At 47.6% G+C, this 16,673-nt stretch overlaps 1 protein-coding gene across 5 annotated transcripts in view; it reads left to right on the top strand.

The window, feature by feature from the left end:
• Positions 1-41: 41 nt before the first annotated feature.
• Positions 42-16,673, top strand: part of FBH1 (F-box DNA helicase 1) — a 31,894-nt gene continuing 15,262 nt past the window's right edge. Inside the window, exons 1-9 of one of the 5 annotated variants that reach the window (XM_027800030.2) lie at positions 42-80; positions 859-1,024; positions 2,529-2,690; positions 4,818-5,347; positions 6,714-6,844; positions 9,760-9,895; positions 10,131-10,321; positions 12,973-13,068; positions 14,704-14,798. In XM_027800030.2, the coding sequence (XP_027655831.1) occupies positions 1,015-1,024; positions 2,529-2,690; positions 4,818-5,347; positions 6,714-6,844; positions 9,760-9,895; positions 10,131-10,321; positions 12,973-13,068; positions 14,704-14,798 (1,351 nt within the window). In that variant the 5' untranslated portion in view covers positions 42-80; positions 859-1,014. Of the gene's footprint in view, positions 81-739; positions 1,025-1,449; positions 1,892-2,528; positions 2,691-4,817; positions 5,348-6,713; positions 6,845-9,759; positions 9,896-10,130; positions 10,322-12,972; positions 13,069-14,703; positions 14,799-16,673 lie in introns of those variants that run through there. The other 4 variants (XM_055711028.1, XM_027800032.2, XM_027800033.2 and 1 more) reach the window with 4 other exon arrangements.

Here is a 16,673-nt window from a genome sequence, read left to right on the forward strand (position 1 = left end):
TTCTCTGATTGGTCCGTGGGGCGGGGCCGGCGAAATCGCGCGGGGAGCGCGGAGGCGGGTTGGAGCGCGGGGGGAGCGGGGTAAGCAGCGGGGCGGCCCGTGGCTGCGGGGGTCCGGCACAGCAGCGGGGGTCCCTTGAGAACGGGGGGGAGGGCGAGCAGGGGGGACCCTTGGCATTGAGGGGGCCTTCGTAATGAGGGGATCCTCGGCAATGGGGGGAAGGAGGGGTCTTCGCAATGAGGGGACCCTTGGTAACGGGGGGTGTGGTAATGGGGGGCTCCTTGGCATGGAGGAGGCTTGGTAGTGGAGGGGGGCCTTGGTAATAGGGGGGCTTGGCATTGGGGGGGGGCTTGGTCATGAGCAGACCCTTGATTGTGGGGGGGCTCCTTGGCATGGGGGGGGGCTTGGCAACAGGGGGACCCTTGGCAATGGCGGGTGTTCTTGGTGTTGGTGGGGGGAAACGGCACTGGGGGGGGGGGGCTTGGCAATGAGGGGCGCCTTGGTAATGGGGGGGCTTCTTGGCATTGAAGGGGGCTTGGCAACAGGGGTGGCCCTTGGCAATGGGGGGCACGGAGGAGGGGGGGACTTTGGCTATGGAGGCAACAGGCATGGGGCAGGGGCTGGCAATGGGGGGGCTGTTCTGGGCCAGTGTGGGGTAGCCCTGGGGGGGGGGCCTGGGCTGCTGGGGGGCACAAGATCGGTGCATCTGCGTGGGGAAACGGTTTGGATGCAATGTGCCGGGGGTGGGGACAGGGAGCAGCTCCCAGCTCTTCCCAAATAGAAACATAGAAAACGTCCTCCTGGAGCTTCCCCCATCCTCTGTGGCTGCTGCTCATGGCTGATCCTTTCACTTCGCAGCTGGGGTGACTTCTCATGGCTGATGAGCTCTGCTCTCCATTACGTGCCTTACATGGTTGAAGCCATAAAAGGTGTCAGGGCCCTGCAACACAGAGTTTGCTCAGCACTTGTGCCTCTGCTGTCATCAATGGAAAATCTTGGGAAAAGGGAAAAAAGATGCATGCAGGTGAATCCTAAGCAGCTCTTTTTGTGTTGGGTTTCTGGACTTGAACCCTCAGCCACGGTCCTGGCACAAGGGGGTTTTGCTGTCCTGGGGCTGGAGAGCAGAGTTTTTGCCCCCAGTCCTATATCCAGTCTCGCATGAGACCTTTCTGTGTCCGATAGCTTCAGGAATGGGTATGGAGCTGGTACCTCGGCTCTGACATTTGCCGAGACCGTGTGCTTAAGAGAATTGGAGCACCTCAATGATTTGTGCTGTTTGATCAAAAAAAAAAATTCAATTTCAAGTGAGAAAAGTGAGAAATACTATTTTTAGGTAGAACAGAATCGTAGAATCATTTGGGTTGGAAAACACCTTTAAGATCGAGTCCAACCATTAACCCAGCACTGCCAAACCCACCAGTAAACCATGTCCCTAAGTGCCACAGGACTGTCTTGCATTGGTTTTTTTTTTAATTGTGCTTGCCTCATTTGCTGTGTTTTGAGGAACATGGGATATTAGAAAACAGCCTCCCCAGGGAGCTCAGCGGGTGCTTTTAACACTGCTCTATCGAACTGACATGGCTGAAAAGGAGGAAGCAGCATAATGAAACAAACTGACCCCTGGCTCCTGCTGTATGAAATCAGTTGATTGCTTTAATGGCTGCCATAAACGTGTTAAAGGAATCTAACATCTGCAGCACAGTGCAGTAATAAAGTAAAAGTGAAACCGCATGAGCATTGTTTTGCTGATAATTCTATCGGAAGGAAGCCAATCCTGTGCCCTGGGTTCGGGTTTCTCGTGAGCATTTCTTGGTGGAGGCAAGTTGCATTGTTTGTACATTTTCTGCTGGCTGTGCTGTGTACAGAAAAGGGGACCTCATGCAGATTTTAAGTAAGGTTTTCTTAAAATAACTCTCCAGATAGTTTTCTGCTGATTCTTAACCATCCTCATGGGGAAGAGCTGTACTGTGAGTGGGTTGTTTCCTCCTTAATGGAGGATCCCAGCTTGGATCTGTTTGCAAGAGGCTCAGATCTGTGTGTTTGAATGTTGGCTCTGACCTTCCCCCAGCAAATCACTGTTACCTTTTGCAGAGGGTTGCGCAGGCTTCCTCTGCAGGCTTCCTCAGCCTCCTCCTAATGATACTTTGCATTTACACAGATGCTTGTATCTGTTTTGTCCGTGTTACAGTATTATAGAGAAATCACAAAACTTGCTAGAATTCTGGGTTTATGTAGTCCCTTTTGTTCTGAAGCTTTGTACCACACAGGAGTGGGGACCTGGGGTGAAGTTGCTGTTGCAGTGACAGCAGATGTGTTGCCCTGACATGATGCATTGCCCTCCTTAGTGCCTCACCAGAGCGTTATATGAGCATCTGCTATGATTTATTCAAAGAAAATCCTGGCTGAAACACTGGGACTGTCGATAAAATTTCGGAAAATAAACTGTATGCCTCTGTTAAAGGCATGGATTGTTTATTGCTGTTTGCTAACGCTTTGGGTTTGGGGTCTTTCTTTGCATGTTGCCAAAGCAGTGAAGCGATTCAAAAAAATGCACTTTACTGCTGCTGACTGCGAAGCTCTCGCACAGAGTGCAGAAGGTTCATCCTCCCTGACACAGCCATTGAGTCAAAGAAGAGGAGATGTAAACAGGGGCCTCTATCCCACCCACCACACAAGGAGACATCGAGGAGGTACACTGGTTATGAATAACTTTGAAGGCTGAGGGATTTGGGGGAGAAAAATGCTAATATGGTGTGGAGTAAAAGGGTGTTGTGTAATCCATTGTTGAACTTGTACTGATAAGGAGTAATGCCAGATGAGGTGAGTGCAGATGGAAGACAGTGGACAGTTTTGAGTGGTGCATGGCAAAACTGGGCTTAATCTCTGCCTCCACAAAGCCAAGTGGCAAGAAAAAGAGATCTCTTGACTACTTCCCTCTATGGGGGAGCAAGTTTGCCTTCATGTGTGTGTTTAGTCTCTCCTCACACCAAAGTGCTTCCGTATCTCTGTCACTGAGCTGTCAGAGACTACCTGGGCAGAAAAGCAGCGCTCTCTGGGGAATGCTACAGCCTCTGCAATTAGACAGTATTAATGATGTGACTCCTGGTACTGGATGCTCTTTAGGATAATTATTAATTAATAATGAGCTGTCTAGTTACATAGAAGTGCAAAAGTGTTGTTGAGCACTTAACAGATATTAATGATCTTTGACTTTGCTGGGAGTGGGAAACATTGTGATACACAGTTTGTCGATGCGGGTCTCGAAAGTGGCAAAGCCTCACAGGGCTTTTGAGGATGGGTAAGACTTTGAGCTAATCTGCACTCAGCAGGGCTCAGGGCTCAAACTGAAGGTAAAAGAGCTGTTTTCAAATAGTTCATGATGCCGGGTTAAAGACCCAGCCTCAAAACTTATGTAGCAACAAGAGATGCTACACACACATGTGGGTGAGGACACAGGCAGAAAGCAAAGCAAAAAAATCTTGAATTATTCATGAGTTCCTGAGTACCTTGGTCACTGTGGAAGCTGAGACTGAGCTGCATTTCAGGTTTTCCCTGGAGGCTTGGGAATCTCTATAGCTTGGTGTAAGCTGACTCATGTCACAGAGAACATCTGCTGGTGAGCCAGGACAATACACCAGAGTCCTAGACTCTGTGGTTGTAGACATGCTTTTCTTTTCCATTTTCATACCAGCAATATCTTCGATTATCTCACTTTAAAAAAAAAATTAGTAATCTTAGGTGCTGCAGGTTTTAGGGTATTGGACTTAAAAGTTAGCAGGGAAGCTGTTCTTTTTAAGCAACAAATGTCTTGCAAGTCAGACCTCTTTAAGCTATGCCTTCTCAAGCATCCAGAAATAAAATGCATTAAAATCAGCAATAGTTGCTTGTGATTGTTTTTTTCTTCTCAGGTTGCTTCTTAGCTAACCATCAGGATATTTGGCAGACCAGGACAGGACAGAATGAATACTACCAGTGCTGATAACTTTATTCTGTGTGCTACATGGACTGCGTGGCTGTCAGAGAAAGGAGAGGCTGCCGAGAGCAGTCCCTTGCCAAGTTTCTGTTTCCTTTATCATCTCTAGTGCTTTCTGACATTGCAGCCAGAAAGTATCTGGCAAGAAATGTCTGTTTATCCTCTTAAACGCATTGATCTTTCTTATACTGTGATAGGAGCAGCCTGCTAGAGGCTTGGTGCTGTGACCTTCTCATGGTACAGAGCAGTAGTTAAACCCTGAAGTTTTTATAAAATCTTAGCGTGCTTCTGGTTTACTGGGTTAAAGACAATAAATAACTACTGAGAGCCCAACCTCAGTCTGAAACACACCACCACAACTCAAGTCTTGCATTTTGTTTCCTTCCTATTTCTCTTTCTTTGGCTAGTGGAAATATCTCCCAGGAAATTTATCATGCAACCATGTTTCTGTTTAACATGGATCCTTATGGTAGATAAGAATTGTTGATCTGAGAGATTGTCATGCAGACTGAATATTTTTCTAGAAGCTAGTGGAGGTGTCAGTGTACCTTGACAGTGCCAGACTGAATGCCCAGATTGTCATGCAGACCAAATCTTTTTCTAGAAGCTAGTGGAGATGTCAGTGTACCTTGGCAGTGCTCAGATTGAATGTTGTTCTGTTGACTTCCATAGGTTACCAGAGAAGCAATATGAAGCAGGACAGTTCATCACTCATACATCTGTGAGGAACCCTGGTGGAAGTAACTACCACCTGACACAGCCTCTGGCCTCCTTGTTAGCTTAGGAGCAGTGCACTTTGCACTTGTTTCTGTTGACTTCATTTGTGCTCCTCTTGTTTCTGCAGGCCAAGGTCAGCCAAACATCACTGATTACTTCAGGAAGTCTCAGACACAAGTAGGTTCTGGTGGGGTGAAGAGTAGAATCAAAGAAGAGCTCCTGGATCCCATTGTCACCGAACCTGATGATTCCTTCAGCAGTGTCTCCACTGTGATGGAGATCAGTGGTGATTCCTGTGCTTTTATGGAGGATGAGGACCTTTTACCAGCTCCCAAGGAAAACTCCAGAAAACGGCCTCTGTCCACTGCAGCTGCAGGCATTCACAAGCCAGTACATGATTTGTGGGGTGATCCTAAGAAGCCAATGGTGGTTCACAGCCAGATCAAGCAGGAACTTGATGATATGGAAATTGAACCAGTCCCTGATGCACACTATGGACTCCTGGGGACTCGGAACTGGGAAGTGCCTCAGGGAAGCATTAGCAAGCTGCCTGTTGAAGTCCTTAGGAACATCTTTGCTTTCCTACCAGTGACTGATCTGTATCAGAACCTGAGCCTGGTGTGTCGCTGCTGGAGGGAGATAGTCAGTGATCCACTGGTAAGGACTGCTGTGATATTGATTTGAGCCTGTCTCTTCTCCTACTGCTCCGTTCTGTCTTCATCTGGTGGCTACATGTGTTGCTGTAGGAGCATCCATGCTGTGTCTGTCTCTTTGTTCCTTTTAATCCCTTTATTGTTCCCTAATACCCACATCCTTTCTTAGGTCTTTTGTTATTTTTTGGTCTTCTGGGCCACAGTGGCATCTTCAGACACCAGCTTGTATCAGAAAATCAATATTGGGGTAACTTCCCTTGATGCATTCTTCCCATACATGGAAAGAGAGCATCCTATAAGATTCCACCAAATTCCCCTTCACCGTTTTCCTTGCAGCCTTTTTTTCTGACGGGAATCATGCAGGAAATTCTGGCTGGCAGACTGGGCAGTGTCCTCTTGTGGCCAGTGTACGTCACTGTCCCCCAGCCTGTATGTGTGTGTGTGTGGCGTCTCTTGTAGTCAAATGGATTTAGAGGAAAGGCCTTTAACCCCCGTTTTGTGGAGCTTGGTTCATCTACAGTCAACGCCCTCACAGTACTAACAGTCGTGAACCCACTGGCAGTCATTCTGGCTGTAACAAGGATCTCTGTATTTCAACTCAAGGTGGCTTGGAGACAGCTGGCACCACTAGACTCGCTCACCATTTACATTGGAAACTCTCAGCTTGTACAAAGAAGCTGTTTTGGCCTGACTTAGAGTGGTAGGGGACTGATCACAGCCCAGATATTTTTGGGATCCAAGTTCTTGTTCATGCCCTTCCGGTAAATTTGGACAAGTAAGGCTGGTCACAGTGCAAATGTTCTGCACTCTGCTTTATCAGCACAGCATGCATGCTTTGAGCCTGAAAATCTAGAGAGATGCATAGAAAATGCATGCATTGGATGTTCAGTGTGCTCAAGCCCTCTCCCAAACCTGCCCCTCACTCCATGACTTAGCCTAAAAGGCAGCATCCTGGTTTTACCAAAGACATCCAAACAGCAGGCTGCAGGAAGGTAGGGCTTCATGGACACAGGGATTTTAAGCACTCAGACCCTGCTCAGAGCAGATCTGTGCAGTAGTGCTTAAAATACCCCCATTCCTTTAATGGTTTGACATTTGAAACCGAACCAGCATCACCCTATTCCCATCATTCTAGAAAAAACAGCCTTTTATAGACATGTTTGCAGGCTATGAGGAACAAGTCTTTCTCTCTTTCCTCTGTTTCCTTTTTCCTTCTCCATCTTATACTAATTACCTGTTTCCGTCAAGCTACAGGGACTTTTTCAACTCCAGGTTGTCTTTGGAAGTCATGTTGATTAGCTTATTGCCAGAAGAGACCTATTTTCCAGTGCTGTGAGATGAAGGATGGTGGTATGTGCTTCTCGTTCTAGTTCATTCCTTGGAAAAAGCTATACCATCGGTACCTAATGAAGGAGGACACGGCCCTGCACAGAGTTGAACAGATCTTGCAGGATTTCACCATAACAAATGAGCAGGAAGAATGTGTGTTGGGGCTGATCAGGTGAGTCTGCTTCAGCGCTTGAGTTTGTACCTGTAGACCCTCAGACCTTCCTTGCTTTGGGTCTTCTTCCATTTTATCCTGTGAATTGCTAGGAGACAAATGGATTTGTCTTCCAAAGAGGTGGGAGGCTTACAGGAAGATGAGGGAGAAATTATTTTAACAACAGAAATCACTACTAGGGTTCTAGAATAGGGAAAAAACTTTCCCTTTCCTCTTCCTTGTTCTGTTTGGAGCACACGATCATGTGCTCATCACAGAATCATTAGGCTGGAAAAGACCTTTAAGATCATTGAGTCCAACCATTAACCCAGCACTGCCAAGTCCACCGCTAAATCATGTCCCTAAGTGCCACATCTACACATTCTTTAAATAACCTCAGGGATGGTGACTCTGCTGCCTCCCTGGGCAGCTTGTTCCAGTGCTTCACAACCCTTTTGGTGAAGCAGTTTTTCCTAATAACCCATCTAAACCTCCCCTGGTGCAACTTGAGTAAGTTTCCTCTTGTTAGTTGCTGTATGGGAGAAGAGACCGACCCCCACCTTGCTACATCCTCCTTTAAGGTAGTTGTAGAGAGTGAGAAAGTCCCCACAAGCCTCCTCTTCTCCACACTGACACCCCACCCCCACCCCAGTTCCCCCAGCTGTTCCCCATCAGCCTTGTGCCCCAGCCCCTTCCCCAGCCCTGTTGCCCGTCTCTGGACACCTCCAGCACCTCAGTGTCTCGTAGTGGAGGGGCCCAAAACTGAACACAGTATTTGAGGTGATGTACCAGTAGAGGTTGAAATCTGGAGAAGAGGAGCTGGAAAGGGGATCTAATTGCTGTCTTTCCCCGCCTAGTGAGAGGCTGTAGAGAGCACAATGCCAAACTCTTATTAGAGGTGCACAGTGACAGGACAAAAGGCAATGGGCACAAGTTCCAGCATAGGAAATCCAGTTGAATATTAGGAGAATGGCCAAACACTGGCCTAGAGAGGTGGGGAAGAATCTCCATCCTTGGAGAGGCTTAGACCTCACCTGCACAAACAACCCAACTTGAAGTCATCCCTGCTTTGAGCAGATGGCTTACAAAGTCACTTCTGCAGTTTCCGTGATTTTGACAGCAAGTGAGAAGTGATGGATAAGTGAGGGAGAGGCTCCAAAGCCGGGGACAGGGATAGCCTTGTACTAATGTCTGAGGAGATGGAGGAGCTGAACATGGATTGGGAAGAGGAGGCAGAAGAACAGTCTTGGCAGTGGCCTTTTTGACTTGGATGGTGTGTCCTCTTGAAGGGCAGGGAGATGGTTGTTGCACTGAGTAGGAAAGAGGTGAGGAGAGCCTGAGCAAGAGGGTGTCGGCAAGCAACTGCTGAATTTGGAGGCTCAAAGGAAGGTTTCGGAGATGCATCTGTATATCAGAGCACAGCCGGGTTGGGTACAGCAATTGAGAGAAGCTGCCAGAAGCTCCAAGACAAGCTTTAGATGACAAAATAAAAAATGGCTGAGCTGTCCTGTCACTTGCTGCCTTTTGGCTCCCAACAACAGGTTTGGAGGATGCCGTGTGGTTGCTTCCTGCAGGGTGACTCTGCTGGTGTCGTGGTTTAACCCCAGCCAGTAACTATCACACAGCCACCTACTCACTCCCCCCTGCCAGAGGGATAGGGAGGAGAATCAGCAAGGAATGTAAAACTTGAGGGTTGAGATAAGAACAATTTAATAATTGAAATAAAGTAAAATAAAGTAAATAATAATAATTATAACAATTATAATGAAAAGGAGAAAGAGAAGGGGAGAGGAATGAAATCCAAAGGGAAGGGAAAAAAGAAAACAAGTGATGCACAATACAACTGCTCACCACTCGTTGACCGATGCCCAGCCAGTCCCTGAGCAGCAATTGGCAAGCCCTGGCCAACTCCCCCCAGTTTATATACCAAGCATGACATCCCATTGTATGGAATACCTCTTTGGCCAGTTTAGGTCAGCTGTCCTGGCTGTGTCCCCTTCCGATTTCTTGTGCCTTTCCAGCCTTCTTGATGGCAGGGCCTGAGAAACTAAAAAGTCCTTGACTTAGTATAAACATCATCTAGCAACAACTAAAAACCATCAATGTGTCATCAACATTGTTCTCACACCAAATCCAAAACACAGCACTGCACCAGCTACTAAGAAGAAAATTAACTTTATCCTGGCTGAAACCAGGACAGCTGGAAAGAGTGAGACTCAATTTAAGCACCCCTTTCAGCATCCCTTTACATTTCAGGATCTGTCATGTCAGCACTGCTTTTCCATCTTCTGATCAGCCAGGGTCTGAAGAAAGGCTCAGCATCTCCTGGATTTAGCTAAAATAAAGTATCTCATGGAGAGTGAGATTTGAGCTCTTGTTCCTGGTTCCTCACACCTCCAGTGTGTTTTCTTCTTTTCCTTTCCTGAAAGCCTGCTTTTCTGGACCCACACTGACTTATCAGTCACAGCTCAGCAGCAAGCCCAAGCCTAGGTCCCTGATAAAAGCAAGTGCTCTGTTCAGATCTCTGTAGTCTCGAGGGCAGTTTTATGTGGCAGTTAGATGGTGCAAATAGAAGAGTCAAATTGTGTTGAGAGCAAGGTGGATCCGTCTTCTGGAAGGAGACTTTGAGACAGCCAGAAGGAAACTTGCAGACTAAGGGCTTGATGCAGCAAAGTATTTAAGCACATCTGTGTAACAGAATGGGGAATTATTTGTCTAAATGGCTTTCAGCAAAAGAATGGGTTGGAAATTTAAGTTCAGCAACTTGCAGCCTCAGCACTGAATGCATCCCATCAAATCTGAGGGGCAAAGAGCCAGGCATAGTTAAACTTGGTGTGGCCTGGCTGATGGTACTTTAGAGAAGGCATTCTATACTTGGAGAGTAAACTTACTTGACAAGGCTTCTTTGCGAATGCTGCTGTTCCCGTTCTGTGCAGGTGTGTGTCTGCCATACGCTCCGGACGGAAAGTAGATCCTGGTGCAGTTCTGCAGTGTTTGAAGAGTCATCACCTCTTCTCAAAGGCTGAAGTCTGTGTTGTCAACAAACTGCCACATTTACAGAGCAGGACAGGGGTAGGTTTAACAGTTACTAACTGGTTTATTTGGCAGGTTTAACAACTGCTGGTGCTTTGAGGTCATATCTACCCTCCTGCGTCTAAAGGTTTTCCACTTGGGGTGTTATTCAGGGTGACTGAAGAGGATTTAACTATTCATCATGGCATAAGTGGTTTCTCGGTGTTGAAGCAGGGTTTCCCTGCTCCTAAAGGCTCAAAGCGTTTTTCTCACTCTTTCTTGTTACCTATACCAGCCTGAGAACATATGGGCCATAATTACAGTCATGGTGCTTTTCTCCGATGGCGTCAGCGACATCCAAAAGCTGATGGTGTGTCTGCAGAGACCCAGCTCTACCGTCTCTGTTGTGGATGTGACAGAGACACTTTACTGCATAGCAACACTACTGTATGCAATGAGAAACAAGAACATTCCAATCACTAATAGGTAAGGAATATGGAGATGCTTCCTGCCTGCCTGCCTCTTTCTAGCCATGGTGATATGTAATATATACAGTGAATATATGCTTATGAGCAATTATGTTGCTGTTGGTTAGGGCTCTCCAGTTCCTCAGTGTGTGCAGTTTGTCAGGAACAGCGTGCCCATCCCTAGGTTTTTGCAGGAACATTCAGGAATGTTGCCTTTAGATTTCTGTTAATTCCTCACCTGTTTCATAGTCTGCTTGTTTTTCAGGAGATAGTGTTCAAAAAAAATATTTTTTTTTCAGAAAGAAAATCAGGTTTTAAAGCAACTAAAGAAACTTTCTGATTAGAAATAGGTACACATCAGCTGCAACAAGGTAATGTGGTTATTACCTTCCTGAGACCTGTTAGTTACTTCAGTCCTCTTAAGTGATACTTCAAGTCCTGTGGGCTCCCACTGCATGTGCCTTTTATTCAAGAGGTGCCCAGTAATGCAGATAAGAGTCCACAGGTTGCTTCAGAATTGCAGTGAGGATAAGGATTAAGGACACATGTAAATTTTTCTTCTGAGAAGACTGGAAATGAGCTACACTGGAAAATGAATCTGTAGCTAGAAAGAAGATAGTTCTGTAAGCTACCCTCTGTGAGGTATAGTCCAGCCTGTGTTAGACACAGGAGAAGGGTTCATCCTCTGCTTGCTCAGCCATGGGCCACATGCTCAGGCTACTAACCAGGGAAATCAGGATGCTTGTTTGGCCTGTTTGTGATTGATAAGTGCTAGCTAAGGTCATCACCTTGAGTAGGTGCCTGCTGAAGATGTGGCAGACAGAAGGTGTCACTTGCTAGCAATGAGAGCTCATGGACAAAGCACCCACATCCCATCTCCATGTCCTGGAACAATCTAGACTAGAAGAAATAGGAATGACCACATCTGTTCTGTCATTATCTCTTCAAACCCCACAAGGTTTGGAATTTAGGGCATAAGGAGGAAACATGTCCTCAAGGAACTGTCTGATACCTATTTGCAGCTCCTAGAGCAACGGGTGAGTTTTAGCATGCAGGTCACCTAATGTGACATGTGAATGTGAGTGGTGTTCCCCGGGTGTCAGTGCTGGGTCCAGTTCTGTTCAACTTGCTCATCAGTGACCTGGATGAAGCGACAGAGGCACCCTCAGCGAGTTTGCTGGTGATACCAAGCTAGGAGGAGCAGCTGACGCACCAGAGGCTGCGCTGCCATTCAGCCAGACCTGGGCAGGCTGGAGAGATGGTGGAGAGGGACCTCATGGAGTTCAGCAAAGGCACGTGTAGGGTCCTGGCCCTGGGCAGGGACGGCCCCGTGCACCAGCACAGGCTGGGGCTGACCTGCTGGGAGGCAGCTCTGCGGAGAAGGGCCTGGGAGTCCTGGTGGGCAGCAAGCTGCCTGTGGGCCAGCAGTGTGCCCGTGGGGCCACGGGGCCAGTGGGATCCTGGGGGGCATGAGGAGGAGTGGGGCCAGGTGGAGGAAGGGGATCCTCCTGCTCTGCCCTGGTGAGGCCTCGTCCGGAGTGCTGTGTCCAGTGCTGGGCATCCCAGTTCCAGAGAGACAGGGCGCTGCTGGAGAGGGGCCAGCAGAGGCTGTGGAGATGATGAAGGAACTGCAGCATCTCCCTTCTGAGGAAAGGCTGAGGGAGCTGGGCCTGTTTAGCCTGAAGAAGAGAAGACTGAGAGGGGATCTTATCAGTGTCTACAAACATCTTAAGGGTGAGTGCCAAGAGGATGGGGCCAGGCTTTTTTCAGGTGTGCTGACAGGACAAGGGGCAGCAGGCACAAACTGCAGCACAGGAGTTCCAGCTGAATATGAGGGAGAACTTCTTTACTGTGGGGGTGACAGAGCATGGGACCAGGCTGCCCAGAGAGGCTGTGGGGTCTCCCTCTCTGGGGACATTCAAAACCTGCCTGGACACAACTCTGTGAGCCTGCTCTGGGAGAGAGAACCTGCTTTAGCAGGGGCTGGACTAGGTGATCTCCAGAGGCCCCTTCCAACCCCAACTGTTCTGTGACTCTCTGAAGTCTGTCCTGGAGTGTGGCTTGGGGTGGCAGCTGTTAGGTCACAGGAACAAAGCTGCACTAAAAGGTAAAACCACAATGGTGTCAACCCTGATGTATAATGGAGATTAATTTTACACTACTTATTGCCAGCATAATTAAAACCACAGGGTTGCTGTGCTCCTCTCTTTGCATTAACAGCACACCATGAAGTACTGTCAGAGCTAACGTGCTTGTCTAAAATCATTATAAAGAAATTGATGAAACCAGTTCACTTCAGAGGCCTAAACTGGCAACCAGTTCTCTCAGACTCCCCAGACTCTGTTGCCAACTGTGGTTCAGGAGAGATCCTGTGGACTCTGATCCGAGGTCATGTTTGCATAGCAAACCTGAAACAAACCCAGCAGGACCGAGGGAGAGGCCACAGGCACAGCTGTCCCCGTGGTGCCTTTGCAGTCACTTTTCAAGGTAGAACTAACTGCACTTTAAAATAATTAACACTGTCTCCTGCAGCTCCCTGAGCACTTGGGACTTTGTGCGTCATTCTGCTGGAAGAATTCAAGATACGGGCGGTCTTTTAGGTGGCTGCAGACGTTTAATTTGTTATTGATGATTTTTCAATGATAGTTTCTCTTTTGTTCTTTCTGCCAGGATCCATTACAATGTTTTCTCCTGCTTGTATCTGATGGAAAATCCTTCTGTAACTATGCAGAAAGTAGAAGAGGAAACATTTGCTTCACGCTGCAGGCAAGACTTATGGGCTGAGTGATGCTGTTGTAGGTGATCCAAGCAATGTACCTAAGTACACAAAGCCCTGGTGGAGTGCTGAACCTTGGAGGGGGAGCAAATGTTTCATGGCAGGGGCTGGTTGACAAGACTCTCAGATTCATAAGGATTAGTACAAAACCTTATTCTGCCCCTTGCCATCTTCTCCCTGAATTCGTAGAGGAAAACCAGAATCAGGCCTTACATCTGTAAATACTGAATTACCAAGCACTAACTGAATTTAGAAGTCATTCACTGATGGGCCTGTGTATCGGTGCAACACAGTTCTCTGTGCTCCAGTGTGACGGCCACTGAAATTTCACAGAGCCCAAATCACCCCAAAATACCCTCCCAAATCATCACTCTCCCCATGGATAAGTAGCTCTGGAAGCAGGGAAGAGTGCCTGCTTTAATTTTAACAATGTCTTCCTCTAGAAACATGCAGTCAGCCAAAATGGGGTTTGGCTTGCTGGTGACGTTACTGTAGCGCAGATAACGTGGGCCATTCATTTATGAGCGCTGCTTTTTGTGCATGGGAGGAAACAAGATACCAGCAGCAGGATATTGATTTGGCTCCTGTTTTCTAGATCCTCTTGGATAACTGTTACATACTCACTGTTACACACATATATAGCTGTTATAAATTGGCATTGGTTGGTAGCTTGCTGCCTAGAAAAGGACAGTAAGGAGTGAAATGCTTTCCTGGCCTGTGGAGGTCCAGGCTTTGTTCCGTTTCTGCTGCAGTTACCCTGGATTGAGTCATTTAATTTCCTTGTCCTTACTTACGGAAGGGGAATAGTAGTGCATTCATCCATCACAGAGGTCTAGCAAAGATAAATCCAATAAAATCACTGATGATCCAAGGCACAACAGTGAGAGAGGTCATAACAAAAAAAAAATAAATAGGTAAACAGATGCTGGGTTTCAGCCAGCCCTTTCATTCTACCCCTCCATTTGAAGTCTTTTTCTAAGCCAGTTTTGCTTGTTCAGTAAAAGATGCATCCTGGGGGCAGCCATCTAACTGCCAGCTGTGAAATGTCAAGGATACTTAAACAAGGCTTTCCGCCCTTGTGCGTGGTACCGGGGAGGACCCTGTGTGAAGAGGCGATTAACACTGTTGGCTGATTACAGGTTTCAGACCTTTATGAATAAAACAATTGCATTCCAGCCAGAAGTGCTGAATGCCTTTCTTAATCAAAGCTCTCAGCTCCCCTGTAAGGCAGGGATAATTGGTCTGTCCTACATGCTGAGAAATTGGAGAGCAATTTAACATAACATGCTCTCAAAAGCAACAGAGCACCCCAAACCCAAGGTGCTGTTTGTTTTCAATAAGCCTAAGGAGCCAGGGTGTCAAATTAATTTTTAAGGCATGGCTTAGGGCCCTTGGGAAGATATTTCCTATTTAGCCTTCCCCAAGGTTTGCTTTTTATTCCTTTGTCTCTGGTCTTTTCTTATTCCCTGCTTTTCTCATTTGCACAATAACCAAGTTGCTGTAGTTTCACCTTCCTGCTTGTTGGGTGGGATCAGTCATTCATTGGTTTCCTTCTGTTGTTAGTTGCTTTGTTTGTTTTATGTCAGGGGATTTATTTTCTTAATTTTTGGATTTTCTGTTTTTAGTATCTGGCCTGAAGTAAAGCTGACGCATGAACAGCAGAGGATTTTGAATCACAAAATTGAGTGTGGTCAAAGAGTGAAAATTATGGCATTTGCAGGTAGGAATGAATGCATAACCTCTAATTTCACCCCTTCCCTCCCTGCTTCTTCTGTCCGAGGAACTGTGTGGATGTCAGGGGTGTTAGCTTTACTTTTAATCAATACAAAAAATCAGAGCAGGCTTTTGCAGAGAAATAGGAATGGGAAGCATGGTGCTGGTTACTGCCATGCAAGCTAGGTAAATGTCATATTCAGACAGGATGCTGAAACCAAGTGTTTGAGTGCTGTCAATGACTGCCCAGAGCACCTTGTCAGGGAACCCAGGAGAGGAGAAGCAACTCGCCATGTGTTACTTAGCCATGTGCTGAGCCTGTTTCAACAGTATTATTGTCCACAGGCCACTAGACAGAGTCGCTTTTACTTGTTTAGGTTTAGCATCCCTGTAGGAGCAACACAAGCCAAGAAATATTCTGCACTTGTGCACTGTTTTGAAAAGGGGAATTGCATCAAATTCAAGGAGCCTATTTAAAAAGGAAAAGTAAATAATCTCTATCCACCTGCAGAGAGTTTCCTTTAAAGACACCATACTGGAGGCTCAGAGCTAAGGCATGCTCTCTGCCAGAACAGACTTGCAAAAGGACATGTACAGCTAAGCACCACAGTACAGAAGCCACTAACAGTGGTTTCTTATTTCTGTTTTTCTTATGTTTGTTTCCTGTGTACCATTCATTTTATGATCTGGACTGCATCATGCAGGAGGTGTAAAGGAGCATGTTAAGGGTGAAGTGGCCAAACCAGTAGCTGAGTGTGTTTTTTTGCTGAAAGCTGCTGTGACAGTGGAGTTACAGGGAGATGTGGGAGCAATCTACCAGTGAGCCCAATATCTGTACCAAGTGTATTTGGTTTGTGTGGCAGGGTTTTGGTAGCCAGGGGGCTACAGGGGTGGCTTCTGTGAGAAGCTGCTAGAAGCTTCCCCCATGTCTGATAGAGCTGGCCAAGGCAAAGCCCATCAGCAATGGTGGGAGTGCCTCTGGGATTAAGAAGGGGAAAAACCCCTGGGAGCAGAACAACAGCAGTGGAGAGAGGAGTGATACTATGTGAGAGCAACATCCCTGCAGCCCCCCGGTCAGCGCAGGAGGGGCTCCGGGCACCAGAGCAGAGATTCCCCGGCAGCCCATGGTGAAGCCCATGGTGAGGCAGGCTGTGCCCTCAGCCCTTGGAGGTCCATGGAGGAGCAGATCCCCACCTGGAGCCCATGGGGGACCCCGTGCTGGGGCAGGGGGATGCCCAAAGGAGGCTGTGACCCTGTGGGCAGCCCATGCTGGAGCAGGCTCCTGGCAGGACCTGTGGTCCCATGGAGAGAGGAGCCCCGGCTGGGGCAGGGTTGCTGGTGGGGCTTGTGCCCCCACGGGGACCAGCACTGGCGCAGCCTGGGCCTTAAGGACTGTACCCCGTGGGAGGGACTCACGCTGGAGGAGTTCATGGAGGCCTGTCTCCCGTGGGAGGGACCCCACGCCGGAGCAGGGGAAGAGTGTGAGGAGGAAGGAGCAGCAGAGACAATGTGTGATGGGCTGACCACAACTCTCATTCCCCATCCTCCTGTGTCCTTCAGGAGGAGGAGGCAGAGGAAATTGGGCGTGAAGTTGAGCCTGGGAAGAAGAGAGGAGTGGGGGGAAAGTGTTTTAAGATTTAGCTTCTGTTTCTTGTTAGCCTATACTGATTTGATTGGCAATAAATTAAAAATTTCCCTGATTCTGTTTTGCCCATGATGGTAATTGCTGAGTGATCTCCCTGTCCTTATCTCAACCAACAAGCTTTTAATTATATTTCCTCTCCCCTGCCCAGCTGGGGAGGGGAGTGATAGAGCAGTTTTGGTGGGCACCTGATATCCAGCCAGGGTCATACCACCACACCAGGCAAAATAGTAAAAGATC

The sequence above is a fragment of the Falco cherrug genome, chromosome 5 (assembly GCF_023634085.1).
Source record: "Falco cherrug isolate bFalChe1 chromosome 5, bFalChe1.pri, whole genome shotgun sequence".
NCBI classification, from domain to species: Eukaryota; Metazoa; Chordata; class Aves; order Falconiformes; family Falconidae; genus Falco; species Falco cherrug.